Genomic DNA, 18,025 nt, shown 5'->3' with positions numbered 1-18,025 from the left:
TTGCATAGCATATGGCCTATCTTCATAACATAGATCGTCTACACATAAAAAATTGTGTGTTCTGCTGTAGGTGGAGTGTTTTAGAAATGTCAGTCAGACCAAGCTGGTTGAGAAGGATGTTCATGTGTTCTATGTTCTTACTGGTTATTATGGTCACTCCACAGAGGCAGGAGGCACCACCACCCAAAATTTGGTTCAGATGTTGAGGTGGATGATGCACACACACACACACACACACACACACACACACACACACTGTACTCATTAGGAGAGAATGAAAAGGTTTGTTACTCACATAATGAGGCTTTCAGGTCCAAGATGGATTGAGAGAGCATTGAAGGAGGACTGGATTAGGTCTTTTTTTTTCTTTAATTCAAGCATAGTTAACATATAGTGTTATTATTTTCAGGGGTACAGTATAGTGATTCAACAATTGATAAATATACTCTTTATCGCCTTCACCTATTTCACCCATCCCCTCCCCCAACCACCTCCACTCTGGTAATCAACATTTCTTCATAGCTAAGGTCTGTTTTTTGGTTTGTCACTCTTTTTTTCTTTGTTTTTTATAAATACCATTTAGTGAAATCATATGGTATCTGTCTTTCTCTGACTTATTTCACTTAGCATTATACACTTATATCCATACATGTTGTTGCAAAAGGCAAGATTTCATTCTTTTTTAGGCTGAGTAATATTCCATTGTATGTATATACCACATTTTCTTTATCCATTTATCTACCTGTGGACATTTGGGATGTTTTCACAATTTGCCTACTGTAAATAATGCTCTGGTAAACACAGGGATGCATGTATGTTTTTGAATTATTATTTTCATATTCTTTGGGTAAATACCCAGTAGTAAATACCCCTACTGGGTCATAGGGCAATTCTACTTGCAGTTTTTTGAGGAACCTCCATCCTCTTTTCCACAGTGGCTGCACCAGTTTGTATTTCCACCAGCAGTGCACAAGGGTTACTTTTTTCCTACATCCTCGCCAATACTTGTTTCTTGTGTTTTTGATTTTAGCCATTCAGACATGTGTGAGGTGATATCTCATTGTGGTTTTGATTTGAATTTCCCTGACAATTAGTGACGTTAAACATCTTTTCATGTGTCTGTTGGCCACCTGTATGTCTTTTCTGGAAAAATGTTCATACCTTCTGCCTATTTTCAATTGGATTATTTGCTTTATTTCTATTTCATGTTGAGGTTTATAAGTTCTTTGTATATTTTGGATACTAACCCTTTATTGGATATGTCATTTGCAAACATTTTGTCTTTTAGTTTTGTTGGTTCTTTCCTTTGCTGTGAGGAAGCTTTCTATTTTGATGTAGTCCCAATAGTTTACTTTTGCTTCTGTTTCCCTTGCCTTAGGAAACATATCTAGAAAAATGTTGCTATGGCAAATGTCAGAAACATTACTACCTATGTTCTCTTCTAGGATTTTTCTGGTTTCAGGTCTCACATTTAGGCCTTTCATCCATTTTCAGTTATTTTTGTGTAATGTGTGAGAAAGTGGTCCAGTTTCATTCTTTTGCATGTAGCTGTCCCAGCACTATTGCATGTAGTTTTCACAACACCATTTGTTGAGGAGACTTTTTCTCATTGCATATTCTTGCCTCCTTTGTTGAAGATTAATTGACCATATAATTGTGGGTTTATTTCTGGGTTTCTCTTCTGTACCACTGATCACTGTGTCCGTTTCTATGCCAGTACCATACTGTTTGATTACTACAGCTTTGTAGTACAACTTGAAGTCTGGAATTTTGATACTGCCAGTTCTTTTTCAAGATTCCTTTGGCTGTTTGGGGTCTTTTGTGGTTCCATACAAATATTACGATTAGTTGCTCTAATTCTGTGAAAAATGCTATTGGTGTTTTGATAGGGATTGCATTAAATCTGTAGATTACTTGGGGTAGTATAGACATTTTAACATTATTTGTTCTTTCAACCCATGAGCATGGAACACCTTTCCATTTGTTTGTGTCATCTTCAGTTTCTTTTATCAGTGTTTCATAGTTCTTAGAGTACAGGTCTTTCACCTCCATGATTTAGTTTATTCTAGGTGTTTTATTCTTCTTGGTGCAGTTGCATGTGGGGCTGTTTTCTTAGTTTCTCTTTATGCTACTTTGTTATTATTGTGTAGAAATGCAACGGATTTCTGTAGATTGATTTTGTATCCTGGGACTTAATTGGTTTATCAGTTCTAGTAGGTTGTGTTTCTGTGTGTGTGTTTTGGTGGAGTCTTTAGGGTTTTCTGTGTGTAGTATCATGTCGTCTTCTTCCTTACCAATTTAGATACCCTTTATTTCTTTTTCTTCTCTGACTGCTCTGGCTAGTATGATGTTGAATAAAAGTGGTGAGGGTGGACATCCTTGTCTTGTTCCTGATCTCAGGGAAGAGCTTTCAGTTTTTCCCCATTGATTTTATTTTTATTTTTATTTTTTTTAAAGATTTTATTTATTTATTTGACAGAGAGAGACACAGCGAGAGAGGGAACACAAGCAGGGGGAGTGGGAGAGGGAGAAGCAGGCTTCCTGCTGAGCAGGGAGCCCGATGCGGGGCTCGATCCCAGGACCTTGGGATCATGACCTGAGCCGAAGGCAGACGCTTAACGACTGAGCCACCCAGGCGCCCCTGATTTTTTTTTTAAAGATTTTATTTATTTATTAGAGAGAGAGAGAGAGAAAGAAAGAGCATGAGAGGGGAGAGGGTCAGAGGGAGAAGCAGACTCCCTGCCGAGCCGGGAGCCTGATGTGGGACTCGATCCCAGGATCCCCATTGAACATGTTTGCTGTGGATTTTTCATATATGGCCTTTATCATCTCCAGGTATGTTAGCTCTAAACCCACTTTGTCAAGAGTTTTTTCATGAATGGGTGTTGAATTTTGTCAAATGCTTCTTCTTTATCTTTTGAAACGATCATATGGTTTTTATGTGTTCTCTTGTTGATGTGATGTATCACGTGATTTCCAAATACTGAACCACCCTTGCAACCCCAGGAATAAATCCCATCTGATTGTGGTGAATACTTTTTTTAATGTATTCTTGGATTCGGTGTGCTGAGGATCTTTGCATCTATGCTAATAAGAGATATTGGCCTGTAGTTCTCTTTCGTTGTGGTGTCGTTACCTGGTTTTGGTATCACGGTAATGCTGGCTTCATAGAATGACTTTGGAAGTTTCCCTTCGTCTTTTATTATTATTATTAATTTTTTTTGAATAGTTTGAGAAGAATCGGTATTAACTCTTCTTTAAATGTTTGGTAAAATTCACCTGTGAACTTTCATTTGTTGGCAGTGTTTTGATTATTGATGTGATTTCATTGTTGGTGACCAGTCTGTTCAGATTTTCTATTTTTTCCTGATTCGGTTTTGGGAGGTTAACTTATTTTTCTAGGAATTCATCCATCCCTTCTAGGTTGTCCAGTTTGTTGGCATGTAATTTTGCATAATACTCTCTTCTCTGATCTTTTGTATTTCCGTGGCATTGGTGGTTACTGCTCCTCTCTCTCAGTTCTGACTTTGAGTTCTCCTTCTCTCTCTCTGTCTCTCGATGAGTCTGGTGAAAGGTTTATCGATGTGTTGATCTTTTCAAGGAACAAGCTCCTGGCTTTTTCACAACGGGTTTGCCTCCAGAACACAGGTGTCGTGAAAACCACCGCTCAACCTAAACCAAAATGGGAAAGGAAAAGACTCACATCAACATCATTGTCATTGGACACGTAGATTTGGGCAAGTCTACCACTACTGGTCATCTGATCGACAAATGTGGTGGGATCGACAAAAGAACTATCGAAAAATTTGAGAAGGAGGCTGCTGAGATGGGAAAGGGCTCCTTCAAGTATGCCTGGGTCTTGGATCAACTGAAAGCTGAACGTGAACGTGGTATCACCATTGATATCTCCCTGTGGAAATTCGAGACCAGCAAGTATTACGTGACCATCATTGATGCCCCAGGACACAGAGACTTTATCAAAAACATGATTACAGGCACATCTCAGGCTGACTGTGCTGTCCTGATTGTTGCTGCTGGTGTTGGTGAATTTGAAGCCGGTATCTCCAGGAATGGGCAGACCTGTGAGCATGCCCTTCTGGCTCACACACTGGGTGTAAAACAACTGATTGTTGGTGTTAACAAGATGGATTCCACTGAGCCACCCTACAGCCAGAAGAGATACGAGGAAATCGTTAAGGAAGTCAGCACCTACATTAAGAAAATTGGCTACAACCCCGACACAGTAGCATTTGTGCCAATTTCTGGTTGGAACGGTGACAACATGCTGGAGCCAAGTGCTAACATGCCTTGGTTCAAGGGATGGAAAGTCACCCGTAAAGATGGCAATGCCAGTGGAACCACACTGCTTGAAGCTCTGGATTGCATCCTGCCACCAACTCGTCCAACTGACAAGCCCTTGCGTCTGCCTCTCCAGGACGTCTACAAAATTGGTGGTATTGGTACTGTCCCTGTGGGCCGAGTCGAGACTGGTGTTCTTAAACCTGGGATGGTGGTCACCTTTGCTCCAGTCAATGTTACAACTGAAGTAAAAAGTCTGTTGAAATGCATCATGAAGCTTTGAGTGAGGCTCTTCCTGGGGACAACGTGGGCTTCAATGTCAAGAACGTATCTGTCAAAGATGTTCGTCGTGGCAATGTGGCTGGTGACAGCAAAAATGACCCACCAATGGAAGCAGCTGGCTTCACGGCTCAGGTGGTTATCCTGAACCATCCAGGCCAAATCAGTGCTGGATAGGCACCTGTGCTGGATTGTCACACGGCTCACATTGCTTGCAAGTTTGCTGAGCTGAAGGAGAAAATAGATCGTCGATCTGGAAAAAAGCTGGAAGATGGTCCCAGGTTCTTGAAATCTGGTGATGCTGCCATTGTTGATATGGTTCCTGGCAAGCCTATGTGTGTTGAGAGCTTCTCTGACTATCCTCCTCTGGGCCGTTTTGCTGTTCGTGACATGAGACAGACGGTTGCTGTGGGTGTCATCAAAGCAGTGGACAAGAAGGCAGCCGGAGCTGGCAAGGTCACCAAGTCTGCCCAGAAAGCTCAGAAGGCTAAATGAATATTATCCCCAATACCTGCCACCCCAGTCTTAATCAGTGGTGGAAGAACGGTCTCAGAACTGTTTGTGTCATTTGGCCATTTAAGTTTAATAGTAAAAGACTGGTGAATGATGACAATGCATCGTAAAACCTTCAGAAGGAAAGGAGAATGTTTTGTGGACCATGTTTTGTGTGTGTGTGTGTGTGGCAGTTTTAAGTTATTAGTTTTTAAAATCATTACTTTTTAATGGAAACAACTTGACCAAAAATCTGTCACAGAATTTTGAGACCCATTAAAACAAACATTTAATGAGAAAAAAAAAAAAAGGAACAAGCTCCTGGTTTTATCGACCTGTTCTATTTTTTTTTAGTTTTCATTTATTTCTGCTCGAATCTTTAGTATTTCCTTCCTTCTAGTGGTTTGGAGTTTTGTTCTTCTTTTTCTAGCTCCTTTAGGTGGAAGGTTAGGTTGTTTGAGATTTTTCTTGCTTCTTGCAGTAGGCCTATAGCACTCTAAACTTCCCTCTTCGAACAGCTTTTGCTGCATCCCAGTGATCTGGACCGTTGTGTTTTCATTTTCATTGGTCTCCATGTACTTTTTTATTTCCTCTTTGATTTCTTGGTTGACCCATTAATTCATTGTTTAGTAGCATGTTGTTTAGTCTCTACATATTTGTGTTCTTTCCAGATTTTTTGCTTCTGGTTGATGTCTACTTTCATACTGTTGTAGTCAAAAAAGATTCATGGCATGACTTCAGTCTTCTGTAATTGTTGAGACTTGTCTTGTGGCCTAATATATGGTCTATTCTGGAGGATGCTCTGAGTGCACTTGAAAAGAATGTGTATGCTGCTGTTTGGGGGTGGGTTGTTCTGAATATATCTGTTGGATCCATCTGGTCCAGTCTGTCATTCAGAGCCACTGATTCCTTGTTGATTTTCTGTGTGGATGATCTCTCCATTGATGTTAGTAGGGTGCTAAAGTCCAGCCAGACCAGACGTCTGCTCCGGGTCCAGGGCTGGGGCCGTAGCTGGACTGCTGTGTGTGGTTATTGTCCCCTCTCCCTGGGCAGGAGTCACTCTGGAGTGATGTCGGCCCCTGTCAGCGCTGCTTGCACACTGCCAGGCTTGTGGTGCTGCTTTGGATGGGTTCTGGCCAGGTGTGTACTGGAGAGGCAGGTCCGAAGGAGAATGCAGGGATAGTGCACATGGTGCCCTCTGGGTCTACCAGAGCTGATCTCACTGATTTTTTAATTTCCAGGTGTTAAGCCCCATGGATTGTAAGAACTCATGAAGTTAGTCTCCTGTGGTTTTCTAAGCCAGTGTTATGGGGATTCATATTCCTCTTGTGGGTCCCCCAAGCCTGGGTTGCCTGCTGTAGGATCTGCTCCTCTCCCCTCCCAAAGCATCCCTCCATCCTGTGGACAGTTCCGTGGGTCCTTTTGGCTCCTGACCACATCTCTGCCCTTCCTACCCCCTTCATTGTGGCCTCTTCTCTGCATTTAGCTGTGATGGTCTTCAGGTAATTTTCTTGGTTATTTACACTCACGTGGGTGTTATCTAGGTGTATCCTGGGATGAGGTGAACCCAGGATCCTCTTGCTCTGCCATCTTCCTTGGAAGTCTGGCTTGGGATTTTGACAGTGGTTAGGGGGTAGGGCCTGAATGAGGGCTTCCACTACCGGTGTGAATTTCCCATGGTGCCAAGGGAGGGAGCACCTGAGCTTCTCATCTGCTGTCCAGGTGTGCCCAGAAGGGGAAGAGGGAGGATAGGGCTTAAAAATTGTCAGCAGTCATATGTCAAAATGGGGTCATACTTTATTACAGTGGTTTTTTATTTTATCAGTTGAGAGAGGGACATTGAAATATCAGACTGTGATTGTGGATTTGTCCATTTCTCTTTGCAGTTGTGTTTTCCTCATATATTTTGCAACTCTGTTATTAGGAGCATAAACATTTTGAATTGTGTGTTTTCTTGATGAGTTGACCCCTTTTTATTATGAAATGATCATCTTTGTCCTCATAATAAGCTTTGCTCTGAAATTTGCATTGTTGGATATTAATAGTCACTCCATTGATTGATGTTAGGATGGTATATTTTGGTCAATCCTTTTACCTTAGCTATGTGTCTTTATTTATAAATAGCTTTCTTGTGTGCAACATGTAGCTGGTTTTTAAAATCTGATAGTTTGTTTTCATTAAAGTGATCAGACCATTTACATACCATTATAAAATGTGTCTGTAGATATAGTTAGGCATCTCATCTTGTAATTTGATTTATCTTTAACTCATCTGTTCTCTGTTCCCCTTTCCCTCTCTTCTGTGGTTCTGTGTGTTTGAGTTCTAAACCAGGAGCTTTGTGGTCCTCAGTGTTGGTGTGCTGACCAGCCCTGCACAGCCGGCCTTGTGTGTTCACCACTGACCACTGTCCTCCTGTTCATGATGATGATGCTTTAGGATCAGGGAGGGATGCTCAGCGCCATCTACCCATGGCTCATGTGGGGCCCAGCAAAGGGAGCAGTGGATCATTCCTTTCAGTTTTCTGCCAGAATTAGGTCTTGACCCCCACTCTTCCTCCTGTGCATGTGTGTGTGTGCATGCGCACCAAGTTGGTATTTACTTAGTTTTAAAATATGTGTGTGCAAGTAGACAAGTATACAGTTTACATTGTACAAATTGTGTATCAAAACGATTTAATAAGGCATGTGTCCCCAACTGAATGTGTATGTTTCTAATATTCATATGTTGATGGTTGCATTGGGGAGAGGGCCTTTATGGGGGTAAGTAAGGTCCAGTGCAGCCTTTTGGGTGGGGCCCTGATCTGAGAGGATTAATGCCATTATTAGAAGGAGAGAGTAGAGCTTATGCACTCTTCCCACATGCACACAGAGAGGCCAGGTGACCACAGGCAAGAGGGCAGACACACACACACACACACACACACACACACACACACACACACCCCAGAGAAGACGACTCAGGAGAAACCAGGCCTGCCCATCCTTGATCTTAGACTCCAGACACACACACACACACACACACACACACACACACACACACACACACCCCAGAGAAGACGACTCAGGAGAAACCAGGCCTGCCCATCCTTGATCTTAGACTCCAGACACACACACACACACACACACACACACACACACACACCCCAGAGAAGACGACTCAGGAGAAACCAGGCCTGCCCATCCTTGATCTTAGACTCCAGACACACACACACACACACACACACACACACACACACCCCAGAGAAGACGACTCAGGAGAAACCAGGCCTGCCCATCCTTGATCTTAGACTCCAGACAGACACACACACACACACACACACACACACACACACACACACCCCAGAGAAGACGACTCAGGAGAAACCAGGCCTGCCCATCCTTGATCTTAGACTCCAGACACACACACACACACACACACACACACACACACACACACACCCCAGAGAAGACGACTCAGGAGAAACCAGGCCTGCCCATCCTTGATCTTAGACTCCAGACACACACACACACACACACACACACACACCCCAGAGAAGACGACTCAGGAGAAACCAGGCCTGCCCATCCTTGATCTTAGACTCCAGACTCCAGAACTGGGGGAAATGTATGTAAGTTGTTTAAACTGCCCCATCTGGCATTCTGGGGTGGCAGCCTGAGACACACTGCTTCCCAAAAAAAATAAGGCTTGACTCCCAGGCTAGACTACAGAATTATTTATGACCTAGAAATGTAGTGCTAGAATGGCATAGCCGGGGTGCTTGGAACCCTGGGGGATTCTTTCTTTTGTTTTATTGGGTTTTCCCAGGTCACAGAGAACCAACCAGCCCTTTAATAAGATGCATGTTTCAGAACTTAAGCTCTTCAACCCGGAGCGGATGCACACAGACCACGGGAGGCACTGCAGGAGAGCGGGCTGGGGGAGCTCTCTAGGGCAGAACGAGAATTGGGAGCAGAGTTTGCAGCTCAGCGCCTGGCCCCGTGGGAAGAGCTTGGGTGAACCTGGACAGTGGTGCCATCCCTGTTCTGGGAGAGCCTGGGCTGGGCCCGGCGGCTCTGGGAAGGCACCAGGTGCGGGGCAGGTGTGTTCCAGTCCAGAAATCCTGTAAATAGTGATGAGTAGCCACAGCTGCAGGCTTCTGCCCAAAGGAGGGTTTGGCTTTCAGCCACAGCTCACCGTGCAACCACTGTGCTCACTGAGGACTGTTCTGGGATGCACTTGAGTTCTCCCTGGGGAAGCTTGAAGCCAAGTGTGACAAGTGAGATACATATATAGGACCCCCTCGTGGGGTCTGGTGAGTGGTTCCCACCAGCCTTGCGACAGGACTCAGTGCAGGGGAGATCCTGAGGGCATGAGAGGGCCAGAGAGGAGTGCTGGAGCAGCAGGAGAATGAGGGGCCCTTGGGAGGGTGGGCAGCAGCGGGGGGGCAGAGGTGGCCAGACAGCCATGTCTGAAGCAGGGGCACATCTTGGGGGAGGCCAGCACAGGCAGCACAGGGAATCTTAGACTCTGAGATGGGGGATTGGGGCTTACCCTGGGGGTTCCGGAGACCTGCTGGGTGTGCAGGGCCCCCCTTGGGTGGCAGCTTGCCCATGACCGTCACCAGCCTATCACTCCACCTGTGCCGAGCAACATGGCAATCGAGAGCTGCTTCAAGAGGACAGTCCCCCTTTGCAGGAAGGGCCCTAATATTCCCAGGGTGGGAGTAGGGCAGATACTGCTTCTCGGGGTCCCAGGAAGTAGGGGATGCCGACTAGGGGAAGTGGGTTAAGCCCTCACCTGAGCTGTGGTGTGAACAGGTGTTCCATCCCAGTCTCCCTGGCCCAGATCCATCGCCCACGGAAAGGAATCTGGGTGCTGTCTACTCAGATTCGGAAGGAACTCTTGGGCCCCCCAGGTCCTTGTGTCCAGGTGCTGTTGGGACTGTGTACGAGCCCGTTGGGCCTCCAGCCTTCTGCCCTCATCATATTTACCGTTAGTATTTATACTATTACATGCTTAAAAGGATGAAAAGGTAAACTGTGCATTAGTAGTGCCAGGAAAAAACTAGGAACAGCCACAGACGGGGACAAAGAGAAAACACAGGATGTCGTTCCGTCTGGCTGCGCGCTGGCCTTCTTTGTTCCATCGCAGGGACTGGGGCCCGGACATGTGCTAGGGCAGGGCTGAGCAGCGGCATGCAGAGCTGGAGAGCGCTGGGGTGGACAGTCCTCACGAACGTCCCCAAACCACATGTGCACGTCCCCTGCAAAGCCCGAGCTGCTCTGCTTTTATCAACCAGTTGGATAGGAGTTGCGTCTCAGGCTGTTATTTTGTCACGTTGAATGTAGATCACCTGTGACAATTGCAGGTCCTCTGCAGCGTCCGGGGCTCTAGCGGTGGCACGCCCCAGGTGCTCCTGGCCCTGCCCTCCATTCACCACTGAAGGGAGCGCTGAGTTGCCATCCAAGATTAATGACAACAAAGCTCTAACTTCTCATCCTGATGAGTGGGACCCCTGAGCTGCGCTCCAGGGTGAGCTCCCACCCCCTGGGCCAGGCCACACGGCAGTTCTTCTACCGCATGTCTCTGTGAGGCTGCTTGCAGGCTTCCCATTTTTCTTTTGGGGGTACAGCCCTGCCGGGGCCAGCAGCCTGGCCCTGCCATCCACCATAGCCACAGGTCTTAGGCTGTGGTGGCTGCCCTGTGCCCAGAGCGTGGGTGTCAAGCTTCAGAGACACAGAGCAGGGGAGCCCCCACGTCAGCAAAATGAATGGAGCTGTGTGCGCCAAGGCCCAAATGTGGACAGGTGGAGGGTTGTCACCTCAGATGGGCGCTGCTGCTTGGCCTCCCAGGGGCTGGTGCTACCAGAGACCAGGGCTGCCCCGGTGTGATGGGGAGGGTGCCTGAAATCGATCCTCAGCCTCGGCTGCTTCTGAGCATCACCTGTCCAGCCTGTGCCCGCTGCTGTCCCAACCTGAGGACCCTGGGCTAACAGGTGCACTGTAAAGTGCCACTTAATGACGCACGTTCCCCACCACACCGGGAACCCCTCGGCCAAGGGTGCCCCCAGCCTTGTCCTGCTGCATGGTCCCAGGACATGCTCCAGCACCCCTCACTCGCTTCCTACTGTCTCAGGCCACCAGACAGGACAGAGCTTGAAAAACCAAAGTCCCTTTTCCCCCAAAATATTCTTTATTCTCGTATTATGTTTGTGTTTCCAGTTGTGAATAAAAAATGCTTAGAAAGTGGTTACAAAACAGCGTGAACTGGACACGAGGCGTGGACTCGCCTTCTCCACGTGTGACGACACGGGGCCTGGCGTCGGGGTCGGGCTGGCCTGCCTGGGCTCAGTCGGGCTTCTCACTCTCAGAATCTAGAAAACAAAACCGCCACAGCTCATTACAGGCCCAGCTCGGTCACACAAGGCCCTGGAAGGTGGAACAGCGTTGCCAGCACAGTCATATTCCGTGGGGAGCCAGTGGCCCGTGGTCCCCACACTGTGCAGGCAGACCCCAGGCAGCCTCTGCCATCGGGCCAGCTTCTGCACGGGCCACTGCCCAGGACCAGGCAGGGCTTCCCGGCACCTGCACGTTTGCAGCAGCTGCCCTGAGATGGCTCAGCTCTGCCCAGGGCCAGTGCTTATATGAGGCACCAGATGGGGCCATGGGGTCTGCACTGGTTCTGAAAAGGGGGTCCCCTCCTTCCAAGAGCATGGGCATAAAGCCTGACTGCCTCTCAGCTGGCTGGGCCAGGAGGCACCACAAACCCCAGCGTGAGTGTGTACAGGGTGTGGGCAGGAGCACAGACCACTGAGCGCGATGCCATCGAGGGTGGGTCGGCAGCAGACAGGTACCAAGTGCCGCTAGGGCCCTCCCCAGACTCGAACCCGCTCCGACCTTCATGTCCTCTGTAAGCCCAATGCGGATCCAGGAGAAGGCACAAAGGAGCTCACCTAGCCCCAGGTCTGCTAGCCTGGCTTTGTGCAAGTCAGGCAACGTGGACAGGGGTCAGAGGCACCTTTTAGTTGCCCGTGAGATTCAAACCCTCCATGGGGAAGAGCCCACTGAATGTCTAAATGCAGTTCAAGTCCAGAGTGGCAGGAAGCTGAGCATACAGGCCCAGGGGCAGCAGAGCTGGGTCCTCAGGTCCCAGGCCACAGCTGGTGAGCACCATGTGCAGAAAATGTGGGGTCCCACCTAACACCCCACTTTCATCCCCAACCAGCTCAGCATCCACCTGTGGCTCCTGCTGGGGACATAGCACCCACCATTCAATCCATAGGCTCTTCACAGCCACCCCGGCCTCGTGGGCACAGTGTCCACAGTAGGGGAGGAGCTGAGTGTGAGGCTGTGCCCAGGACAGCCTGGGAGCCTGGCTGCTTCAGCTTTTACATGGGCAGAGAGTAAGGAAAAGATGTTGTTCCACACTGTTTTCAAGCAAAAATGTTTATTTTTCTCCTTCATATATACAATCTCTTGGGGATTGCGTGCCACTGACCATACATGTACGAGGCCAGAATCCCAAATCTCACCTCTGGTGCAGTGGGCAGATGGAGAGAGCAGGAGAGGGTGGCTCCCACCACCCTCAGGAACCAGGTGCATGGAATTCTCCCCCAAGGGACCAAGGGCACGTTACAGAGAACAGAAATCTCTTATTACATCATCGTGCCTTAGCAGAAGACTGCCTAATCACCCAGAAAACTCAATTCTAACTGAATTGATGGAATAATACACTTAAAATCATTTACCCGGTCCTCGTGAGGTCCCACAGTACAGCAGAACTATACAGTTCACAGCTAGGCAGCCGAAGGCAGCTGCCTTCTGAGGGGACACGGGAAACATCTTGGCCATGAGGAACAGGGACTGCAGCTCCCCCTGGGGCTGTGTAGTGCCCATCTGGGAGAAGTCCCACCAAAATCTCCAGGAGAGGGGTTCTCCCAGCCCAGGCAGGGCAACCTGCATGCACACAGGCCTCCGTAGAAATGGTGGAAAAGGGAGCACAGCTGGCAGGAGGGTCAGCAGAACCCGAGCTTAGGGCGCCATGCGGTCTCTGCAGGGTGGGTGGCCTGCCTGTGCCTCACAAGCTTTGGGTCAAGAGGGTGTGTCTGCTCATCTAGCACTTTCCGGCAGGTTCTGCACAGCCAAACACAGCTGCTCATGTTCCTTACTGAGAGACCTGCTGCCAGCAACATGCTGTCCCAAGAAGCACACATCCCTGGGTGGCTTGCTGGCAGCACCCAGAGCACTGCCGCTGTGGGCAGGGGGTGTCCGTCTATCTGCTATCAGGGACTGGAGCAGCCCAGGGAGACCTCACGTACAACAGAAATCTAAAGTCAGGCTTTAGCTTCAGATTTATAAACCATTCGTATCTGCAGTGTAAAATGGGCCATATATCAATGCACAAGCCAGTTATCAAAATGAAATACAGTTTTTTCAACAAGTGATTTTTTTTTTTTTTAACATCTCTTTCTATCAGGCAACAGAAAAGCTGGAATTCAAGGCACTGGACTTCTGCAGGGTGATTACAATGTTCTAACCATCGATTCAAGTACAGGGTGCAAAGGAGGCACGTGTAGACCGTGGAAACCTAAGAGGGAGCAGGGTCTGCACAGTAAAGGAAGCAAGCGTTGCTGCCCACACGCCAGCCCCCTCGCCAGGCACCCGTGGGCAGGCGGGGCAGGACTCAGAGGCCAAGCCCCACCCAGGCTCCTCCCAACTGGTCAGCTCCACGCGTCCAGCCGCCGAGTGGTAAGAGAGAGCTACGTGATTCGCAGTCTAGGGCCAGGCGCGCTGACCACAGGTGGCCTCAAGAACACCGGCAGTGCAGGCACACCTGCTGCACCCGAGCCCAGCCGGGGGCTGGGGCTCTGGCTGCCCACCTGGGCCGCCCAGGGCCCCCAGGACCCTGGAGGGGGGAACAGGATTCCGTACCGGCCCAGAGGCCGGGCACAGGGTGGGGCTGGTAGGCCGGAAAGGGCAGTACCTGGCATGGGCAGGGCTGGGGTGGTTCCAGGAATGGCCGCGGTGGCTAGAGGGCTGGGCGCTGGGGTCAGACATGGTGTCCCCACTGCTGCTCGAGGGGCGTTCATCTATGAGACAAGAAGAGGAAGGCACATGTGGCTGCCAACAGCTGGCCTCCCCAGGGATCCCCACAGATGCTCTATCCTCAGCAGAGAAGTCTCAGGACTTGCCACGGGATGCCCCCTAATGGCTGATACCAGAGTGACAGCATGGGGCCAAGAAGCAGCCAGTGCCCTCCCTGTCTCCGCAAAGCTGCAGCCTGGCCACCCCATGGCCCAGCTGTCCATGGGCCAAAGTGCACCCCATGGGGCCTGACCCCTGTGGGCACAGTGAGGGACTGCACACCCCACCTCAGGGCTTCCACGGAAGGACCAGAGACGAGAAGCCCGTGGCAGGGCAGGCCCTCCACTCTCCACACCCGAAAGGGAGAAGCAGCACAAGAATGGGAAAGTGAGTGGAGATGGTTGGTGAGCCCAACATGACCGTGATACAGAAAACTGAGGCCACAGAGATTACAGACCAATAGCCTTCAACGCCTGAAGCACAGGCAGCTCTAATAAAGCAACGGTAAAAAGAGCACAGCCAGGTGGAGTCAGCCCCAGAAATGCAAGGCTGTGCTCCCCGTGGATATCACTGCCCCTTTCCCCAATTACACTGCAAGGAACAACCCTGTGTGATGCTCTCCGCAGATGCAGGAAGAGCAGCGGAGAAGTTCCACACTCCTTCACAGAGAGGACGGCAGCCAAGGCTGGGGGACGCGTCCCCCATCTGTGAGGGCCTCTATGGAACCTGCACCCAAACCTACGTTGCTATGGAATATGCCAAATGCTCTTCCCCCATAGCTCACCCTGCTCCCAGTCCCCACGGTGTGGGAAGTCCCAGGCAAAGCAAGAAAAAGAAGAGAGCCATAGACTAGAAAAGGAAAAGAAAACCCATTCTCATTTGCAGAGGACAAGACTGCGCTTGGAGAAAACCCAAGACTATAAAACTGATTTCCAGAACAAGCAAATGTAGCAAGATGGCAGGACACAAGATACAGAGTTTATATACTAGCAATGTACAACTGGAAAATGAAGTTTAAGAACAATTTATATCCATATTCCAAAACGTCACTTACCTAGGGATACATTTAATAAAAGATGTGTAACACCTACAAAAGTTTGCTGAGAGAAAATTAAAAAGACACAGTGAAACAGATGCCATGTTCACAGGAGCACTTAGTATTGCTAATAGGTCAGACTTCACCCAGTTGAAGAACAGACTCAATACGATCCCAATCAAAATTTGTAGAAAGAGGCTTCCAGGGGCGCCTGGGCGGCTCCGTCGTTCAGCGGCTGCCTTCGGCTCAGGTCACGGTCCCGGGGTCCTGGGATCGAGCCCCGCGTCGGGCTCCCTGCTCAGCGGGAAGCCTGCTTCTCCCTCTCCCACGCCCCCTGCTTGTGCTCCTGCTCTTGCTCTCTCTCTGTCAAATAAATAAAAAAAATCTTAAAGCTTCTAAAATGTATATGGAAATATTAAGGACCAATTTTTTTTCTAGATTTTATTTATTTATTTGACAGCACGAGAGCAAGCACAAGCACGGGGAGCCGCAGAGGCAGAGGGAGAAGCAGGCTTCCCGCCGAGCAGGGAGCCCGATGCGGGGCTCCCTCCCAGAACCCCGGGATCGTGACCTGAGCCGAAGGCAGACGCTTAACTGACTGAGCCACCCAGGCGCCTTGAAAAATTAAATTCTTGAAGAAGACTGATGTTGGAGGTTGTGCCCTCCTAGGTACTACATATAGTATAAAGCTGCAGTACTTAAGGGGGTGTGGTACTGTCATTAGGATGAAAAATAGCTCAGTGTGACAAAAATGTGAGTTCAGAAGTGGACTCAAAAATGACCACCTGACCAATGTCTGTGCGATTCAGTGTGGAAAGGAAGGTGCTTTAACAACCAGATCTCCATACAGGGGGAAAAAAGACCCCCACATCAAACCATACGGGTAATTTGAAGTGGCTTGCAGGCCTCAAGGCAGCAGCTAAAACAATGAAACTTCTAGAAAAAAAAAAAAACCCACAGGAACGTAATAGACTATCTGGATTTGACAGAGGCAAAGATCCCTAATATAGAACAAAAAAATTAAGTGATGGGATAAACTGGACCTCAACAATATTAAAACATCTGCCATTTCACATTCACCATTAAAAAAATGAAAGGCAAGCCACAGACTGATAGAATGTATCCATGATGTGTAAATATGTGAAAGAATACATAATGAATTCCCACAAATCCATAATCAAGAGATAATTCAACTTTTAAAAGGTAAAGAACCCTGACCAGTCTCTTTATAAAAGATGGCCAGTAAGAATGTGAAAAGGTGCTCAAAGACCAATGAAAACGATATAAGACCAATTTCTAGGCCTCGGTTTTACAGGCAAATTTTCAAGCAAAACATCCCATACAACTTAAAAAGGTAAAAGACAAGTCACTATAAAGGAACACTGGGTGAAACAAACTGTAAAATACTATATGAAAGAAAGACAAGGGGCGCCTGGGTGGCTCAGTTGCTGAGCGTCTGCCTTCGGCTCAAGTCATGGTCCCAGGGTCCTGGGATCGAGCCCCGCGTCGGGCTCCCTGCTCCGCGGGAAGCCTGCTTCTCCCTCTCCCGCTCCCCCTGCTTGTGTTCCCTCTCTCGCTGGGTCTCTCTCCATCAAATAAACAAATCTTTAAAAAAAAAAAAAGATTGAGAATTTTGGCAGAGAGCTGGGAACTTATAAAAAAGAATACAGCGGACTTCCGGGGAAGATGGTGGAGTAGGAGGATCCGCAGCTCCCCTCATCCCAGGACCCACCTAGATAACACCCACCTCAGGGTAAATAACCCAGGAAGTGACCTGAGGACTGGCCGAGCAGACTCTCCACAGCAAAATGCTGAGAAGAGAGCACATCAAAGCAGGAAGGGTGGAGACGCAGTTGGGATCCAACCAGACTCAGGACTGTGCAGGAGGGAGGGATGCCTCAGGCACAGAGAACCCGCATGAAAATGAGGGGGGCAGAATTACACCAGGTCTTACAATCAGCAGGGCGTAACACCCGAAACTTCAAAACTCAGCCAGCCCAGTTCTGGGAGAGCCTGGAGGGCGAGAGGAAACGGATCCTTGGCCTTAAAGAGGCAGCACAACAAATAGCCAGGCTGAGATAGCATAGAAGCAACGGTCTGAAAAATGCTGGGTTCTACGAGAACACTGACTGCTAATCTCAGAGCAAGTGCTGGAGGGCCAGGGACGTTTGGGAGACTTTGCCAAGAACAAAAGACCTCGTGGGTGCTACTTCCCTCCCTAGATACGTGGACACCTCTGGGAACCAGGGCAGCAGGAATAGTGTCCCCCTATACTGCTAACAGCATGCCCCAGCTGCTGGGCATGCCCACCTCCAACCTGGCCAGCTTCTGCACGAGTTTTGAGCACCTCTGATCCCCTCCTACAGCTGACCTGGACAAAACTTGCTAATCTGCACGCCCCGCCCCTGAGTTCTCCTACAGACCTGCCCCTCCAGTACACACCTGGCCAGAACCCATCCAAAGCAGCACCACAAGCTGGCAGTGTGCAAGCAGCGCTGACAGGGGCCAACATCACTCCAGAGTGACTCCTGCCCAGGGAGAGGGGACAATAACCACACACAGCAGTCCAGCTACGGCCCCAGCCCTGGACCCGGAGCAGACGTCTGGTCTGGCTGGACTTTAGCACCCTACTAACATCAATGGAGAGATCATCCACACAGAAAATCAACAAGGAATCAGTGGCTCTGAATGACAGACTGGACCAGATGGATCCAACAGATATATTCAGAACAACCCACCCCCAAACAGCAGCATACACATTCTTTTCAAGTGCACTCAGAGCATCCTCCAGAATAGACCATATATTAGGCCACAAAACAAGTCTCAACAATTACAGAAGACTGAAGTCATGCCATGA

The 18,025-nt window shown here is 48.7% G+C and overlaps 2 protein-coding genes across 2 annotated transcripts in view; both read right to left on the bottom strand.

The window, feature by feature from the left end:
* Positions 1-18,025, bottom strand: part of PTPDC1 (protein tyrosine phosphatase domain containing 1) — a gene marked incomplete in the record, with an annotated part of 669,594 nt that overhangs the window by 507,485 nt on the left and 144,084 nt on the right.
* The window catches only part of WNK2 (WNK lysine deficient protein kinase 2), a 130,067-nt gene continuing 125,849 nt past the window's right edge, over positions 13,808-18,025 (bottom strand). The window contains exon 28 of the mRNA XM_088019204.1: positions 13,808-14,137. Within this exon, the coding sequence (XP_087875330.1) occupies positions 13,808-14,137 (330 nt within the window). The remainder of the gene's footprint in view (positions 14,138-18,025) is intronic.

This window comes from Eumetopias jubatus, unplaced genomic scaffold (assembly GCF_037043125.1).
Source record: "Eumetopias jubatus isolate StellerSeaLion01/CBP00866 unplaced genomic scaffold, mEumJub1_p1.0 scaffold_15, whole genome shotgun sequence".
In the NCBI taxonomy this organism is placed as follows: Eukaryota; Metazoa; Chordata; class Mammalia; order Carnivora; family Otariidae; genus Eumetopias; species Eumetopias jubatus.
This window is presented reverse-complemented; position numbering and strand designations above follow the sequence as displayed.